The following is a 17317-nucleotide window of genomic DNA, read 5'->3' as shown; positions in this document are numbered from 1 at the left end:
GACACAGAGTCTGGGACAATGACCTGGGTTTATTAAAAATATCTGTCATGGTTTCATCGCATATTTCTATTTTTTGTTCAACAGCAGCTTGTATCAAAAAAAATGTTCCCTGCCTCTGACAAAAAGCCTGAATCCCCAGAATAATGGCCACCGTCTCTTTCACCTACAGTGTTATAGTTTGACAGACTGGTGATGAGCTTATGAGCAATCACCTACCTGAATGAATGGAGAGTACGCACTTAAAACTGACCTTCCCTGGCTGTATTACTTATACTAATAAGCATTAATAAAAGTGATTCAGCAGACTATGTTATGATAAACAGAGTAACACTCATTCATTCTACACAGCAACAAAAGCCAAACTCTTATTTCCATTTTAAAGCTCCAGCACAGAGAGAAAGCTGGCATTTAAATCTGCGTCTCGATGGCAAACTCTAACAGTTTGTTACTAAGCATGCGCAACCTTTCTGTTTCCTCGCTCCTCCCTCGGTCCACTTTATGCCACTCTGGATTCTGGCCCATGCCACGCACTCCTCTTTCTGATTAAAGGATGTATGGGGGAGGGCAGTAGCACCTCAAACACCTCAATCCCATCATTCATCTACCTGCAGTTTTTGTTGTTGTCATGATGAAGAACTAAAGGAGGAGATGGTGGGATTGTGAAGGGGATAAGCAAAGAGAAGCATCGGGGGTAGAAGGGGCATGGAGGCGGTGCTATTTTTAGACCGGCTGCATCATTGCTCCCTCCCCCTCGTCTTTTCCCATCTCCCCTCGTTACTGGCCCTGCCTATGCCCACAAGCATTCTTCAGGAAAAAGGAGCACGCTCCGACACACATACTCATGCATACACAGCTCAAATGCACGCACAGTTTGTCCACTGCTTCACAGGGCTGGCTTAACGACTCAGGTCAGAAAATGCGCACACACAAGCATTGCAGCACAAACGCACAGGCATAAGGCCAATCCCATAATGTGGGATATTGTCAGAGCAATAATAACTTTATTTGCTCACTTAGTCTCTTTCCTCTTATGAAAACACGCTGCATGTATTTATTCATTTATTTAATCTCCATGTGACACAACGGATTTGTGGCGCTGGGTTTAAAGCTAAAGAAAAAGTGGCATATTTGCACGTGCAATAAAAATAAAAGACGTGGTGTCCAAAATGATTTCTGATGAGTTCGAAAAAGGCCAAAAACTGCAGGATTCACAACACTTCTGTGTTTCTCTCTTACCTTTGTGTCATCGCCAAAACCAGCACAGTAACTGTTCAAAATGTGTCTGTTTGGAGAAGCGTGAGGATCATTTACACCCTAAATACACAGACTCACCGCCTGGTCTAACTCCCAGCCTGACACATCAACTCTACTCTTCTGGGTCCTCGTGATATTTGTGAAGTACAAACGTGCACACTCTTCTTCTTCTTCTTTTATCTTTTAAAGAGATAAGCGCAGTGTCGCTAACACGCTTACCTGCAGGGTCATTGCTTCTTTGATATAGTAAAGGAAACCATAAAGATTCTTTTGAATCTTTTAAATCAATCTACTTGACTTTTATACATTGATTTGAAGATGCTTTTAAAGCACTAGTCACCAAAACAGCTTATAAGATTTGATGATTTTGTCCCACATGAAGGAATTTACACTTCCACCACCATTTTTTCCATAACAGAAGCCTTCCAGCCTCCCATTCAGGAATCTTTAACTGTCACGTCTCCTCCTTCTGATTAACATACAGGCAATATTACAATGTCTCTGGTTCACCCCTCACCTTCTGTTGACTCAATTCTGTCACATTGCGAGCATGACTGGATTCCACAGTAATCTATGAAGCATGTACAGCTGTGGCCCCTAACTTTTTTTATTTGAATACAGAAGGGAGTCTGAGTATCTGTAACAGGGACAAAAGTACCTGCAGGGCCACAAGTTTTTAGTGATGTGACACACTTTGGATTTGAAATGCTCGGAGAATCTGCACTGGGAAATAAACTCATCGCCAGGGACTCGCGTTCATCTTTCAAACTCTTTTTTTTCTTCTTTCTTTTCCAGCTACAGCTTCAAAGACACAAACACTGAATGCACAAACGCTATTCCTTGAAATATGGATTGGACTCGGCGTGACCTGGTTCACTAAGAAGGAAAACACGCACCATCTTCAGGATCACAATTATATTTGGTATCACATGGCAGGGGGCAGATTGAATTACAAAGCTTTTCTCTCCTGCTTGCAGCGAAAGTCCGACGAGGCTTGTGTAACGATTCGAGCTTGATCCACAAAAACACCCTTAAAAAATGCACAAAAAAATGTGAACTGCACCTAAACATTTCCCGAGAGCTTCGAAACCATAACCAGTGAATAGTGTGACATGGTTTCATATGTGACTTGACTCCTTTGAGTGGGTGTGTGTGCCTGGGTGAGGTGAAGGTACCCCACCCTGCTTAATCTGTAGAGAGATCACAAGGCTTCTGAATGTGGTGAAAGCAGGCACTGTGAAGAATCCCACGTGCTGTCTCTGGTCTTGTGACCATCAGAGGGTCCCTCACAAATTGCCCTTTAGCGATGCTGATTACAAGATGTGTGTGTGTGTGTGTGTGTGTGTGTGTGTGTGTGTGTGTGTGTGTGTGTGTGTGTGTGTGTGCTTCTGAAACGTTGTGCATTTGTGCGTGAAAGCATGTGCTTCCTGAGAATCTCCCTTTGAAATTGCTGCTGTGTCTCTCCATTCAGACCTTCTTTAGAGCTTTAAGCAGAAATTCTGATATTTGCACGTGATTGCAACAATGAAACACACTTACACACAAACACACACCCACAAACCCACAAACCAGCACCCATATCAGCTGCTACCTAGGCCTAAATCAGATCGGTTCAATCGGTCTGCTTGTGAATGATTTAAAGCTGCTGTTGTGCTGGCTGAAAGGCCTTTTGCATCCATTGTTGAGAACCAGACAATTGAGCCGGGCCTCATGTCACCCGGCTATTCACTATACCTCACAAAATCCTGTACTAGAAGTAGCCATGCACACACAAATGCACAGACCGTGAGTTAGCAACGTGCAGCCTTTTCATAATAATAGCGTGCCCACATTTAAGGAACAAATCCTGTGAAAGTTATCACCTTTGTTGAATCACTCATTCGCTGATTTGAACTTATTTTAGAAATATTTTTACAATTCACACATGTAAAGTTGTAAATTACCACATTTTCATCTATTTTTAAATATAACCAAGTAGTTTAGATGCCTTCAAAATACCAAAAACGAGTAAAACATGAAAGCAACACGTAAGAGCAAAAACAACAGGACATGCATCTTGGTCGCTTGGTTCTGTTTTGGGTAAAATACTCCTTTTTTAAACGTTTGGATCTGTATGATGTCACAGAGAGGAGGATTTTAGCAAAGTTGGCTTAAAGGGGGAAAATTAGATGTATTTTCTTCAGTAAGTGTTTTGTGATTATGAACATATTTTAAAAATACAGGTTCAGAAATAGCTAATAATAATAAGCTAATCAGCTATGTAGTGTATCAGTGGAGCTTATGCTAAGTAGCCATGTGAACCCATGTGGTGGTTGCCCATCTGGTAAAAGATAACACTTTTATAGAAAAATTCAAGAGTGAATGGGAAGGTCATGATAATATCTGAACATATTATCTTTTGTTCAGGATCCAGCCTTGATCAAATATTTATGCCTGCAGTAAAAATTACATTTTTAAAGGAAAAATATTAAGGATATTAAGGATAATTGTTTACAAGGGATTCTCAGTCAGCCTGAACACAATTCATGTTAATTAATGATGAATGGCTATGAGCACACTATGTTGCAAATAAGCACAGGCTATGTGCACGTGTTCTCTGTGGAAACTGTATTAGATGAAGGCGAGGCAGCACAAAAACATGGCTATGTTATGATGCAGAAGCCATGAGAAACCTGGCTGAGAGGCCTGGCTGGGGTCTTGGAGGTCTGAGAGGTTGTTCTGCAGATAAATCCTAAGAGCTCAGGTGGAGCTCCAACATCTAAGCCTGAGCAATCTGGTGCTAATGGTTACTGCTGTTCTGCTACAGTATGTGCATACGTGTGCACACTGCAGCCATTTTTTCCCCCTGCATGCTACAGGCAGTAAATCCGTCCATCGATTTTTATTAACCACTTATCCAGTTCGGGGTTGCATGCTGGAGCCTTTCCCAGCTGTCACAGGGCCAATGCCATGGGAAAATAAGTTGAGAAAAGTCAATTTTAAGGTTAAGGCTGTGCAAACAAAACAGTTGGTGCTGTAAGCCCACCATCCAAGAACACACCAACTAGGGCAGAGCAATATGGCCAAAAATATTTATCACGATATACATTTGAAAATTTGTGATAATGATATAACTGACGATATAATTGACACTAGACAAAATACTTTACAACTCCACAACTTTATTAGTGCAAAAACCCCATCAATGTATTTTCACTTAAACAAGCAGCTGTTTTTTTATGTGCATTAAAGTTATATAAAAATGTAACAGTGAAAATGCAAATGCCTTGCTGACAGTTTAACCAAAAGGCATTTCCAGTGGAAATTGGCCGACATATCCTCAGCATAACCATGTATAATATCCACAAAACTTAAAAAGAGGTTATACACACACAATATGGTAATATTATGTTGAAGCACAGTACGTATCACTCCGCGAGGCTCCAGCCTACGATAGCTGTAATGCTCCGACAATCCATCAAGCAGAGCGTAGCTTCGCACTAAAACATTTTTTGACAGATTTTCGAGCGCCGTGTACCACATAAAATCGGTTCAAGGTCAGTAAGCACAACCAGAATTCATACATAAGGCACACCGGATTATAAGGGGCACTGTCGATTTTTCAGAAAATCAAAGGATTGATTTTAAGTGTGCCGAGTTTACCGAAAAACACTGTAATAACAACAGCCCGCTTGCATGCTCTACCAAAACTGTGCTTTGGTGTGTATCTGACAGACGAAAGCTAAACCAGTTCCACACCACTGAAGTTGCAGCATTTTACAAACCAATTCTGGTTCATCCGTTTCATTCAACGATCCGCTTTCGCCCTTCTCATTCTCCGTCGCCGCCATGCTTTTTCCGCCATGTGCGTATGAAAACAAAGGCACTGCGCATGCGCGTTTTACCCATATTCTATGGCGATATTTCATTTTCTTATCGTTGCCTAACATTATACTGGTATTACTGTGAACAGTATGATATAACCCAGCTCTAACACCAGCCCATCAAAACAGGTAGAAAAAGAAATAAGGGTAGAACAATTTGTTTCTCATGACGCGTTCTAGACTATTAGGATGTGCAGGTCCTCTGAAGTGAGACAGCATTTTATCAATAGGTAGATACAGATCGAGGTCAGAACTAGACACAAGTGTCCAAACAGTTGTCTAATGAATAAAAAAGAACTTGAGATAAAAGCTTACATGTGGCCTATTTTGAACCTCGGCACACCCGACCAATCACTGTGTTTCATGGCCATTTATGTTACATGTTGTTTAGAGAAACTGTCAGAAGCAAAGGAACGTGGGGAACGTGTTGACTCTGAGACAGTAAGTGTAAAGCTTTCTAACATCAATGCCTTTGGATTTATGCCATTCTTTTGACATATAGGTAGTAATTAAAATATGGACTAAGGAAAAAGAAACATTTCAGCAGCACATCACCAGTATCTGACGTGTGTGCTGTGCTCTCAGTGACATTAATATATTATCTAATTGCAAAAACGGAGGAAATTTCCATTATTGCTTACCATAATGATGTAAGTACAGATAAAGAAGACAGCACTGTTGATGCAATCAGATCGTCCCAGAAAGAACATGTTCATTTCTGCAAATTCTTGCCTTTTATGTGCTTCAGAGCTTTTATCTGCTCTGAAGAGAACAAACCAAAGCGAATGCAGTGAATGATCAGTAAAAGTAAGTTATGACAGTGGGAAGTGAGCAGAGCTATCTGCTGCATAATACAGGATCACTGCTGGAGGATATTACATCCTCTGTGTGTGTGTGTGTGTGTGTGTGTGTGTGTGTGTGTGTGTGTGTGTGTGTGTGTGTGTGTGTGTGTGTGTGTGTGTGGGCTTATTGTCTGCTGCAGAATGTCAGCCCAGACTGGGGATACCTGATTGCTGCTGTCACCATGGCAGCAGCTGCTCATGTAATGAGAGAGAGAGTGAGAGAGACAGGAGACCTTGTCAAAGTACAATTCAAGGAGAGCCACTGCAGTACCAAGGGTACACAATGAGACAGACAGAAACACAAGTTCAGAGCACAACGGCACTCTGATGTCTGTTCTGTCGAGTCACTCAGTCACACACACAATGCTCTCCTCCATACGCCTCTGTGCCTTTTTTTTTTTTTTGGGGCATTATTATCTCGTTTCCATTTGAAATGTGGTGGCAGTCAGTGAGAACATGACCAGACGAGCCCAGAAAACAAGCATGTATCAGTGCAAGAAAACAGACGGTCCCTCAATCTTGTAAAGCCAAGCATAACAGAATCAAGGGAAAGTAGCACTGCAATCTGGTACGGGTGCTCATTCAGTTACAGGCCTGCTTTTTACGTTTTTTTAATGGCAACAGCAAGTGAAACTGAAAGGGCAATTTTGTAGTGTGTTCAGCCAGTCCACAGACAAGGAACAAAGATGGCTGTAGCCAAAGAGATTTGAAGTCTTATCTTAATGATTCAAGTTACGAGAGTTTACTCTCTTTTCTCATATGAGTTGCAAGGGAAACCGTGATCAGGTATTTGCATGAAGCAAAATGCTCCAAAAGTCACCAACACAAATAGCAAGGGTGTGAGGCCCAGTGGCTACAAAGGGCCACGCCTTAACAACAGGAACTATAAATCTTAAGAATAATTAACAATATATACTTCAACCCTCTATAAGGTTATCACTAATGGGAAAAATAACCATAGAGACCAAAAGTGTTTTTGTACCATTCTGTAAATACATTTATTTCTGATGTAAAGTTGGACACACAGGAATCTATTGAAAGTGACTTGCTTTTGGAGCCAGCCTGCATTATATGACACTAACTACATCAATGTACTGCACTATGATGATATACCCAAATAAAGTAGGGTTCAGCCTGCTCATGAACTATTCATGCTGAATTGAATCTCAACCAATCACCAAACTGAAAACGATCAGTTGGTTAAGTTAGAAGATGATTCATTTTTTCAGGCTTTATTTACCTGTGAACACAAGCAGTACAGGTACCCAGCGGTACCCTTTTCAGTACTTTACACACCACAACAGCTGCTGGTTACTGCCTGGCACTGTCTGTGATGCTGACGTCACTGTCACAGTGCTTGCACACTGCAGTATTTAAATGGTAGTGTGAGACAATTGTTGGTTATGTTTACATACTAAGGTTTTGTGTGTGTTTACAGTATACCATGCTGATATGACATTTCAGCGCTGCGAAACAAATGCTAAAAGTTAAAACGTCAACAGCACAGTGTCAAAAAGCCGTTTCTCTGACAACAGCTTTTCATCATCATCATTACCATTCCTGGGTTCACCTTCTTAACAGGCACGTTGATGTTACCTGCCGGTCTTTCAAATACGGTACACTTTGCAGCTTTCAGACATACTTTGTATTTGACCAGATGTTTCTTCAGATTAGATGTGTTCCCACGTTCAGCTTCTTATTTTACACTACAGATGTTACATTTTCCAACTGTTTTAGCATTGGATGCATGCTAATAATTAGGTCCAAACAGAGATTTATAACAAACAAAACTTTCCACTACACTGCGATTTCAAATATATAGCAGTCAGAAAAAGAATCACCCACAATCAGTCACAGCAGACGGCTGTCCCTCCCTGAGCCTGGTTCTGCTGGAGGTTTCTTCCTGTTAAAGGGAGTTTTTCCTTCCCACTGTTGCCAAGTACTTGCTAATGGTTCTGTTTTTTTAGGGTCTTAACCTGACAGTACACTGAGGCAACTATGGGTGTGATTATATAAATAAGAAATATCCATCCATCCATTCGCTTCCGCTTATCCTTTTCAGGGTCGCGGGGGGCGCTGGAGCCTATCCCAGCTGTCATAGGGCGAGAGGCAGGGTACACCCTGGACAGGTCGCCAGTCTGTCGCAGGGTGAGAAATAAGAAATAAGTGAACTGAATTTAATAATAAGATCTATCTCAACCGCAGTAAGAAGTTATATCAGTGGGGAGTTTAGGATGCTTGGCTGGCCAAAAAGCTGAGTAATTTGAATGATGTATAATAAACATTATTTGACAGGGCTTTAAGTTTTATGAATATTTAATGCAAACATCTGCAGACTTTATGTTCACAATTTCTACTACAGTCACATTAAGGCAGTCAAACAACATAAAAATGCAACTTGCTTCTTAAAATAGCTTTCGAACAACATCTGAATTTTGACATGTAGGTGCTGACACACTGTGGGTGTGTGAGTAACCAGGAGATGACGGAATGCCCTGCACTGCAACGGGTTTGTGCTGGTGACATAAAATAGTTACTCATCAAGCACAAAATCTCTTGACCTCTGCAATGCTAATCACCATCATGGCTAAATTTAAAACATTATCCAACGCTATTTACGTAAGAGTGTTTTAATTACAGAGCAAATATCAGGACAGAAGAATTTTCCACAGCAGCTCATAGTTTATGTCCACTTTTAGATAGGATTCACCATGCTGGGAATGTCAGGTCTTTGGCTAAATGCTCTTTGGGAATCACATTGTTGGTGCAGACGTGCTATTTTATGTCAGTGAGACTCTTATCTTTAGCGTTTTTTTTACATTCTACTAAAGACATGGAGGGAAAAATATGTATCTTTGGGAGGCTGCTAGTAACATAATGTCTAAATATACCCTTTAAAATAGGTTTGTTCTTAGGTTGTTTGTTATGTGCAGGCTGGGTTATCCCTTGAGTTTGGGGCCTTTTTTGTGCTTGAATGATTCCTAGGTCAGTGTTAAGTGGTTTAACATGCAGTCACAAAAATGAACCGACTGGACTGTGAATGTGTAAAAATGTAAAAAAAACAAAAACATTTTATAACCTTCAGAAAGCCTTAAGAACTATTTCTTGAGACCCCTTTAAAAAATGACAAGAAACTGGATTCTTGGAAGCAAATACTTTAGGCCAGGCTGAAATAAGTAACATTATTAGCAGTTTTCAAGCCAGCTGTGTCTAATAGTTTGACTTTTAAAGACATGTTTATATTTAAAATAATCATGCCTATACGTATATATGTCTCTATGTTACTGTATTTTTGTCTTTTTTGAGAGTTAAATTGTGAACTTTAATCAGTGTTTTCATCCACAGGGCAGACAGAAGTTCTACTTTGGGCATGTTGACTTCTGAAAATAAAAATGCTTCTTTAGCACAGTCGAGCACAACACAGAACTAAACAGCATATTTAGGTGTATAGTGATATGATGCTTTATGTTACCCCTGCGATAACCCGAATCCTTGAACAGCAGCAGAATTCAAGGAACTTCACTCAAGGGATCGATCCAAGTTTTGAAAGTAATTCTCTTTTATGCACAGATCAAAGTAGAACCACAGGCAAACAATGTCATGTTTACTTTGCGAGTCAGGTTGACCCTGTTCAGCTTACTTAAATCCAAATATTTTCATTTCCTCAATTAGAAAATTATCACGGCCACGTTACTCTCCCTGCACCTGTCACTGTGTTCGCTGTTCTTCTTTTCACCATCCAATACTCTCGTAACTAAAATCCGGCGCTGATTCTCTAAGGCGGACACACACGTCATTATCACCTCCACATTCAGCCCTCATGAGTCAGAACAAGTGGGAGATGGATGGAAAAGAGAGGGCAGAGAATCCTCGACCAACATTCATAAACTTTTCTCTTTCTTACTCATTCATTCTGGTCTCCTCTCTCTCATACGCTCTTCTGTGACGTCGCCCATCAACAAATGTTTAAAGGAGAAATCCAATCACGTAAAGTGTCTACCCTTGCTCTGTGGGTGATGCTAACTTCATCGTTTTTAATGTTTGTGTTTCATGCAAAAGTCACTTTAGTGACTGTATTGGAGATCTCCATCCCAGGCGACCTAATCGCACAATAATTTACCTATCCTAGTTTGTTTCAACAATGATTTTCAGCTGTAAAACGTAATGACAGACCATTACCAGGATAATAACAGGTAAATTCAGTTTAACGGTTGGTTGTAATGGAACTTAAATCTGCAGCTGAGGACTCCTCAAAGTAATAAGAAAGAAATAAGAAACAGAGGAACAGAGGAAAACCTTCCAGAAAGACGAGGTAATGCTGGATCCAGGGTGTTCCTGTTGTCACTACTCAGTTGCTGACTAAAAAGAAAAAATTATGCTCCAAAGTGTAGATATCGTTGATGTTTTGAGAGTCTCAGTATCTGAATAAATCAGAGCAATCCCTTTCATGAAATGATAGATCTGTGTCTTTGTTTTTCCCCTCACCAAAGTAAACCAGAAGACTAAGAAGACTTTTCATTGGAACAAACGTTTCGTCACTCATCCAAGTGACTTCTTAAGTCTCAGCTGAATGCAGGTTTCCCCAACGGCATAAATGGTACATTTGCATAATGACTTCCTTACCTGGATGAATTAGTACATTTGAGCCTAACAAACACCACCAATTCAGTGGTTCAGGTATGTAGATGACACCTGGGTAAAAATGTCAGGATGTACCATAATTGACTGATCACAGTAACTCAGTAGACATCAAGTTTGCCTGGAAGGATATGACAGGCTAGACTAGTTAGACTGTGAGATTTCCATCAGTAACGGAGGACATTTAAAAGTTAATGTGTACCATAAACAAATGTTCACGGATCAGAATTTAAGGTTTGACTCTTATCATCCACTGAAGCACAAACTGGGTGTCATCAGTATGCTACAACACAGAGCGAACACCATCGCCACAGATACAGCGGCCCTGAGTAAGTGTGGTTATCCCAGCTGGGAAGGCACCTAAAGAAAGCTCCGGGTGATCCAGACAAGAAAAAGCTGAAAACCCTTAGTGATGATCTCTTCCATGTCAGGAGTATCAGAAGAACTGAGACGCATTTTTTATAAACAATCTGCCTGTGTGGCTTTCAAACACCAAAACACGCTGCGCCAAAAATTGGTCCACCCCAGGGATCGGGTCCCTCGACACAAACAGAGTAACATAGTGTACGCTGTTAATCGCCAGGACGATTGCCAGGATTTATACATCAGAAAAAACAAACAACCTCTGGCGAAGCGGATGGCACAACACATAAGAGCTAACTCGTCAGGCCAGGACCCCGCAGTCTACTTACACCTACAGGCCAGTAGCCACTCAAGACCATCTCTGAATTGAGGAGGGGGCCTAAGGGTACATCTTTCGCCATCTTACAATGCTGTGACTGCAGCCATTCCCCAACTCTCTGTGAGTGGCACTCATGGCCATTGATCAGTGGTTGTTGATCAGTCTTCATGAAGATTTGCATATTAATGATCATGAAACTGACCTACAGCCCATAGTTCGTTAGTAGTGCTAGTTTCAGTCATTATGCAAATGTACCGTTTATAAGGTTGGGGAAACCTGCGACTGAAAAATTCTCTTGGATGAGTGGAAAAACCGTTCTCCCACTGAAAACACTACGTCCAGATAAACAGAATCAACTTTCTGGCATTATCATTTTACCTGGTTTGCTCTTACCTCTACATTACAAACAGACATTAAATTTTACAGAATGGGATCTTAAATACTGTTCATCACTATAATGGACTTGCAGGAAAGTGCTAAGAAGTGCTTGACCTTTAAGCGATGTTCACATTGGAAGGGACAAAGTTTCATTATTGCTGAGCATGGCCTGCTACACTGTCAATGAATTGCTAACAAAATATTGTTAAATCCTCTGAGGTTGAAGATGTTAACTTCTATCTTTCGGATGCAAGCAAAAAGCACTTTTCTGGAAGAAAAAGTTTTGACACGTCCATTAAATTCATTGATGTTCTTTGTCTCCTGATTGCCAGAACGTAGGAGAACAAGTTTAACAAGAACATGATATGTAGCACAAGGATAGGGTCAGAGGTGACAAAAGCACAGACATCCTTTATTTAAGTAGTATAGATACTAGTATCAAAAATACTCTGGTAGAAGATGAAGTACCAATTCAACTTCTTTACTCAAGTAAAATAAAAAAGTATAGTTCTGAAATGTACTCAAAGCAAGAAAGTAAAAAGTAGCTCTTTGAAGGACATTACTACCAGCTATTCTTTTGTGAAGGACCTGGCACTTTGGGGTTATTGGAATGTGTGTGCACTGTTAGACATAAGATGCATAAATTATGTATTTTTGGTTATTTAATACCTTTCTATGCAATAATCCACAGTAATGGATATACTAACAGGATTGTCACATCACTGGATGTTTGGCATGCAGTGATGTGAAACAATATCTTCTCTTAAATGAGTCAAACCTAAAGAAACGAGGCTGTTTTGACAATCTCAGGAGTAGAAAGTAGATATTTGTGAAAGAAAATGCATGTTTGTTACATGTTTGTTACGTCTTACGTGCTTCATATTATCCATCAGTTTGTGTGTGTTTTACAAATATGGAAGCATATGACCCACTGAAGTCTTGGAAAAAGCTGAACCTTTATTTGTTTGCATGTGTCAGTTTTTAACTTCCATTGAAAGTGTGACTTGAAGCCAACTGCCTTTTCACAATAAGAGCCACAACAGCTACACTATTGGGACATCTAGTATATGAACTAAGGAAGTCTCCTTTAAAGTGGTGAATGTTATAGTCTCCTCCCCCACAGACTGCTGCAGGCTCAATATGATACGATACATCACAAGCTAGGCTATGCCTGTTACTATGGCGACATGCTGCTGCTCTGATGACACCTCTGGACAGGGGATGTGGTGAAGAGTCATAAAGACACTCCATACCTGTAGAGTGTTGTCTTAGTGTCACTTAAGATGTCGCGGTAGTGTCAAATCAATAGAAAATTATAAATGTGTAAGAAAATCACTGCTGAAGCGATCTGTCACCTAAAAATGATCTTGAAAACATTTTTGAGGACCATAAAACTCTTCATTAAGACATTTAAACATGTGCTGTTTTGGTTTCTACTTTTAAGATTTTGAGTACTGAATGCTTGAAGAAACAACTTCAACCATTTAACCCCAACTATGTAACTTGAACATTAATAAACAGTCACATAACAGTAAAATGTATTGTTTAAATATACGATTTAACCCCCTTTGTAGCGCAGTAATTTAGTTAATTGAAATAGTAATAATAATATAAAGATTAAGAAATGAAGATAGAAAATAAAAAAGGAAAAAACTGCAACCCTAGATAATAAATACAGATTTTATAACTACAAATATCTACTGAGTTGTGCCATATACTTTCAACATAAAACCTTAAAACTCTCAAAAAAGGTGAAATAGCAGTGATCAGATTGTGCCATATTAAAATATGCTTTCCCTACGTGACTAAAAAAATATTCCTGCATACAGATGAATTTACAGCACAACATGTGTCATATGTTTAGAAAAATTCAGTGAAAGAAATGTAACTGCCAGGTTTACTAATATAAATGATACACAAAGTACGTCATCATATTAGTATACCTCGTATACAGCCAAAAATCTGACCTCACAACTAAGCTTTACAATGATTAAATTCATGATTTACAGACATATCACATCACTAGCCACTGGCCTTGTTATTTAAGGCTAACGGGTTAATAAACTCGGTTTATGTCACCACAAACTATGCATTTTCTTTGTATTTCTAATTATACAAAGAAAGTTTATGGCACTTTCAGGCAACAGAAACTTTTTCATTTATAATTTTTTAAAGAGGAAAACCTTAGCTCCCACTTTAGTGTCAGGACTGTACAATACAATACAAACCTTACCTTAGGTTTATATAGTTATAAGCATAATGTATTGACGCAACACTGGTCACTGACATTATATAACTGCTTACATTTTAGCTCTGAAAGCAACCTGTGGCTCTTAAGATGAAACTAAAATTTGAGAACCTGACTGACGCTAAAGTTCAGACTTTACGCTACAAAGGAAACACAATGAAATTTTAACTTTTTAACACTATAAAATCTTTGCAAGTGTTTTCTCTTAACCAACTGGTGCCTCAACAGAGACAAAATCAGTACAGTGAAAATATAGAGATGCAGGTAATACAGGAACAAAAAATCTGTTAGTCAGGCTTTTAAAGGCTATCCCGAGCTGCAGAGCGCCAAGGCTTAGTGGCACATTAGAGAAAATAGTCCCTTGTAATTTTATGTTACTGTGCAAAAGTCTTGAAGCACCTCTCATTTCTTCTTATTTTGTTTCCAAGCAGCTACACTTTCTTGTGATATTTTAAAACGCTCTTGAACAATGGTGCTCCAGACTTTCTGAGTCTTTCATTGCACAGTGGCTGCTTTTTCACTTATTTTCAGAGGAATGTTTCTTGTGTTTGTTAAGCCAATTATCACTGACCTGTGAATCAGCACAGTGTCTACACATAACACATAACTGAGGGGAAAAAACAATTTTAAATTGTATTTTTTGGCAGAAACACAAAATTTGTTCCCATTTCTTTAGTTGCGTCTACAAAAAAATGATGCCAAATATAACACATCTTAACAGACATAAACTAGTATTTTAGCACCACCACCACCCATTCAGTTACTTTCATTAACGGACAAAATCCCAAAACTCCAATCATGTCTTCCTACAACCTTTTGTTGTGGCTGTAGCCAACCTGTTGCAAGCACACAACTTCTAGCTGGCTAATACATCACATAAACATTCTTACTGATGTAAACTAAGAGAAATAATAACTAAAGGTAAGATGTTCTCCCAGTAGGTTGTTACCTTCAGGTAATCCCAACAACTGTGGTCAGGAAGTGCCTTTAGTCATGTGTAAGATAATTTGAATGAGTGCTAGATTAAAAAAAACTACAACTCATTTTTCTTATTAAAAAATATTGAAGTACACCTTTCCACATCCTTTCCTGTTTTTGCATAAAACAAGGAGACATCAAAAAGTTATTATTAAAACAAATAATAATATGCTCTTTGTAATAGATTGCACTGTTGTCAAAAATCAATCGTATAGTTCAAAATCTAAAACAACAACGTCTTGCTGAGTCGAGGAGTACTATCTGTTAACTTATTGTCCAAATATGTTAAAAATAACAAAAATATGAGTTGTTCTGAACAATATACCCATTGTCCAAAGTTTGAAACATCTCTGATATACAGCAATCTTCTTTGAAAGCTTACAACAGCTACACTATTGGGACTGCTGGGCCTAACCTTTGCACTGCTGCCTTTTGTTGAAAAAAATGTTTTAAAAAGTGCAATAATGCCTTCCTAATTGCTGCACATCACCAAATGTTCATCTAAAAAAATAAACTGTAACAATGTAATGTATAAATCTCCGTTGGATATTCATCACTTGATGCGGTTTATGAATGGATGCAGTATATTTACTTCCTGTCTTTCTTAAATTACAACAATTTAAGAGAACGTTCTTGATGCTTTCTAATGAAAACACATAGAATTGCATTTTCCTCCTCTCAAAATATAAACGACACAAAAGGTACAGCTGCAAAAACTAGACACCCAAAACAAAAATCCTATAAAATACCACCTGGCAGTGCACTAAAAAGAAGAAAAGCTGCCCAAAATCCTGACTTTAACTCATTTAAATACATGTACATTTTCCATGTAATTACATAAGTACAATGTAAAACAATGGTCTGGTCAAATGAAATGAACTTGATTGTTATACATTCAGTTTATACCGAGCACATTTTCCTTAATGATTAATTATATGAATAAATAAACCTCCGGTTTCATACATTTCGGATGTATTTTTCTTAAAACTCAGCGTGGAGCCTACACTTTGGGGAGCACTTCTGTTGCCATCTGTTTACTATGCTTGTCAAAAGTGTTCTCCTACTGTTGCTACTTTCATTAGTGCTCCTCCTCCTCCTCAGAGCCCGGAGGGTGGACAGTTATTATGAAATTATTTTCTATGAAATCCAACAACTGTGTGACTGTGTTCTCACTGTGCTCATGAGAAAACATCCTCTGGTCACTAATGTATCATCTGTAGAAGGTGGATTTTGTACACAGCGATCGGGACTCTGTTCAATCAACCCATCAACCCACTGCGTGAGGAGAATATTATTAGTGAGATCAGGTAATAGCACCAAACACACAAGTGAAAACAAAAGTTAAAAGAACAAAACACCACAAAGCATGTTACAGCTTCCTTCAGTATCTATAGGAGCTCCTCTCTGAAATGAAGCTTGTGTGGGCCCTCAGTCGGCTAATTCAAACCCATATTTGACAACATATATGAACGATTTAAAAAGTGGTGGCCTCTGTAGCTAACTGTGTATCCAAGAACAAAGTTATTTTTCGTTTTTACGTCTCCAACTCACCCAAGACACTATGCGGAGAATGGTCTGAGGCTGCTGGAGGAAGGTGACGGGGTCGAAGGCTCCTCCGGCTTTCCCGGCTCCGTATGCCTGCATCCCCTCCATGGTCCTCCTCCTCCTCTCTCTCCCTCCCCGCTGCTGGCTCAAAGGCACAGGGTGTGTGGAGCACCGGGTAACCGAAACGGAAAATCCCCGAAACTGCTCCCTATCACCACTACTGTACTACCGCTGAATCTGCACGGCTGGGATGCGCGTCTCCCCCCACCCCCGGTCTCCTTTGGCGACCTGTTCTCTCGTGCTGTTGGTTTTAAATGTACCTCTAATATTTCTCCGTTATGTGTGGGTAAAGAAAGCTTTGTGATGGTGCTAGATAGTGATGCTTTCTCCCTTTAGTTCAGCGCAGAAGCCGGTGGCGACCCCGTGAACGCGCCTCCGTTGTCACGCCTCGGACGGAGCGCTCCTCGTCAAAACACCCGAGTAAAAAAAAAGAAAGAAAGAAAAACAGCGACGTACTCAGGACCACTACAGAGAGTCACGCGCTCTTCGTTTATCGACGGTGGGCGGAAAAACAGTGATTAAACCATTAAACCAGAACATGATATTAACTTAATCAACGTTATATGATAAAGTGTGTGAGCTGAAAATAAATATTGGTAAAGGGTTATTTTGTGCGACAGCACTTATTAAAACACTAGAATGCTTCTACACGAATAAACGACAGTATAACAGTACCACCACCCAACAACGTTGAACTCCATGATTGATGGTGCCGTTGGTAGGTGCAATAAATTCCGCCCTCTAGCGGTCTTACCGTATATTGCCTGAATGTGCAAGGACCTCACGCTTGTTTTCTCCTTCAGGCTTTATACGTGATATTGCTCTGTTC

The 17317-nt window shown here is 39.7% G+C and overlaps 1 protein-coding gene across 1 annotated transcript in view; it reads right to left on the bottom strand.

Moving 5' to 3' along the window:
- Nucleotides 1–16536, bottom strand: part of syngr1b (synaptogyrin 1b) — a 28111-nt gene extending 11575 nt beyond the window's left edge. The window contains exon 1 of the mRNA XM_085355604.1: nt 16435–16536. Within this exon, the coding sequence (XP_085211730.1) occupies nt 16435–16536 (102 nt within the window). The remainder of the gene's footprint in view (nt 1–16434) is intronic.
- Between the last annotated feature and the right edge of the window lie 781 nt (nt 16537–17317).

The sequence above is a fragment of the Diplotaxodon limnothrissa genome, linkage group LG6 (genome assembly GCF_057381915.1).
Source record: "Diplotaxodon limnothrissa isolate DT_005_m linkage group LG6, D_limnothrissa_male_GT1.1, whole genome shotgun sequence".
NCBI lineage: Eukaryota > Metazoa > Chordata > Actinopteri > Cichliformes > Cichlidae > Diplotaxodon > Diplotaxodon limnothrissa.
This window is presented reverse-complemented; position numbering and strand designations above follow the sequence as displayed.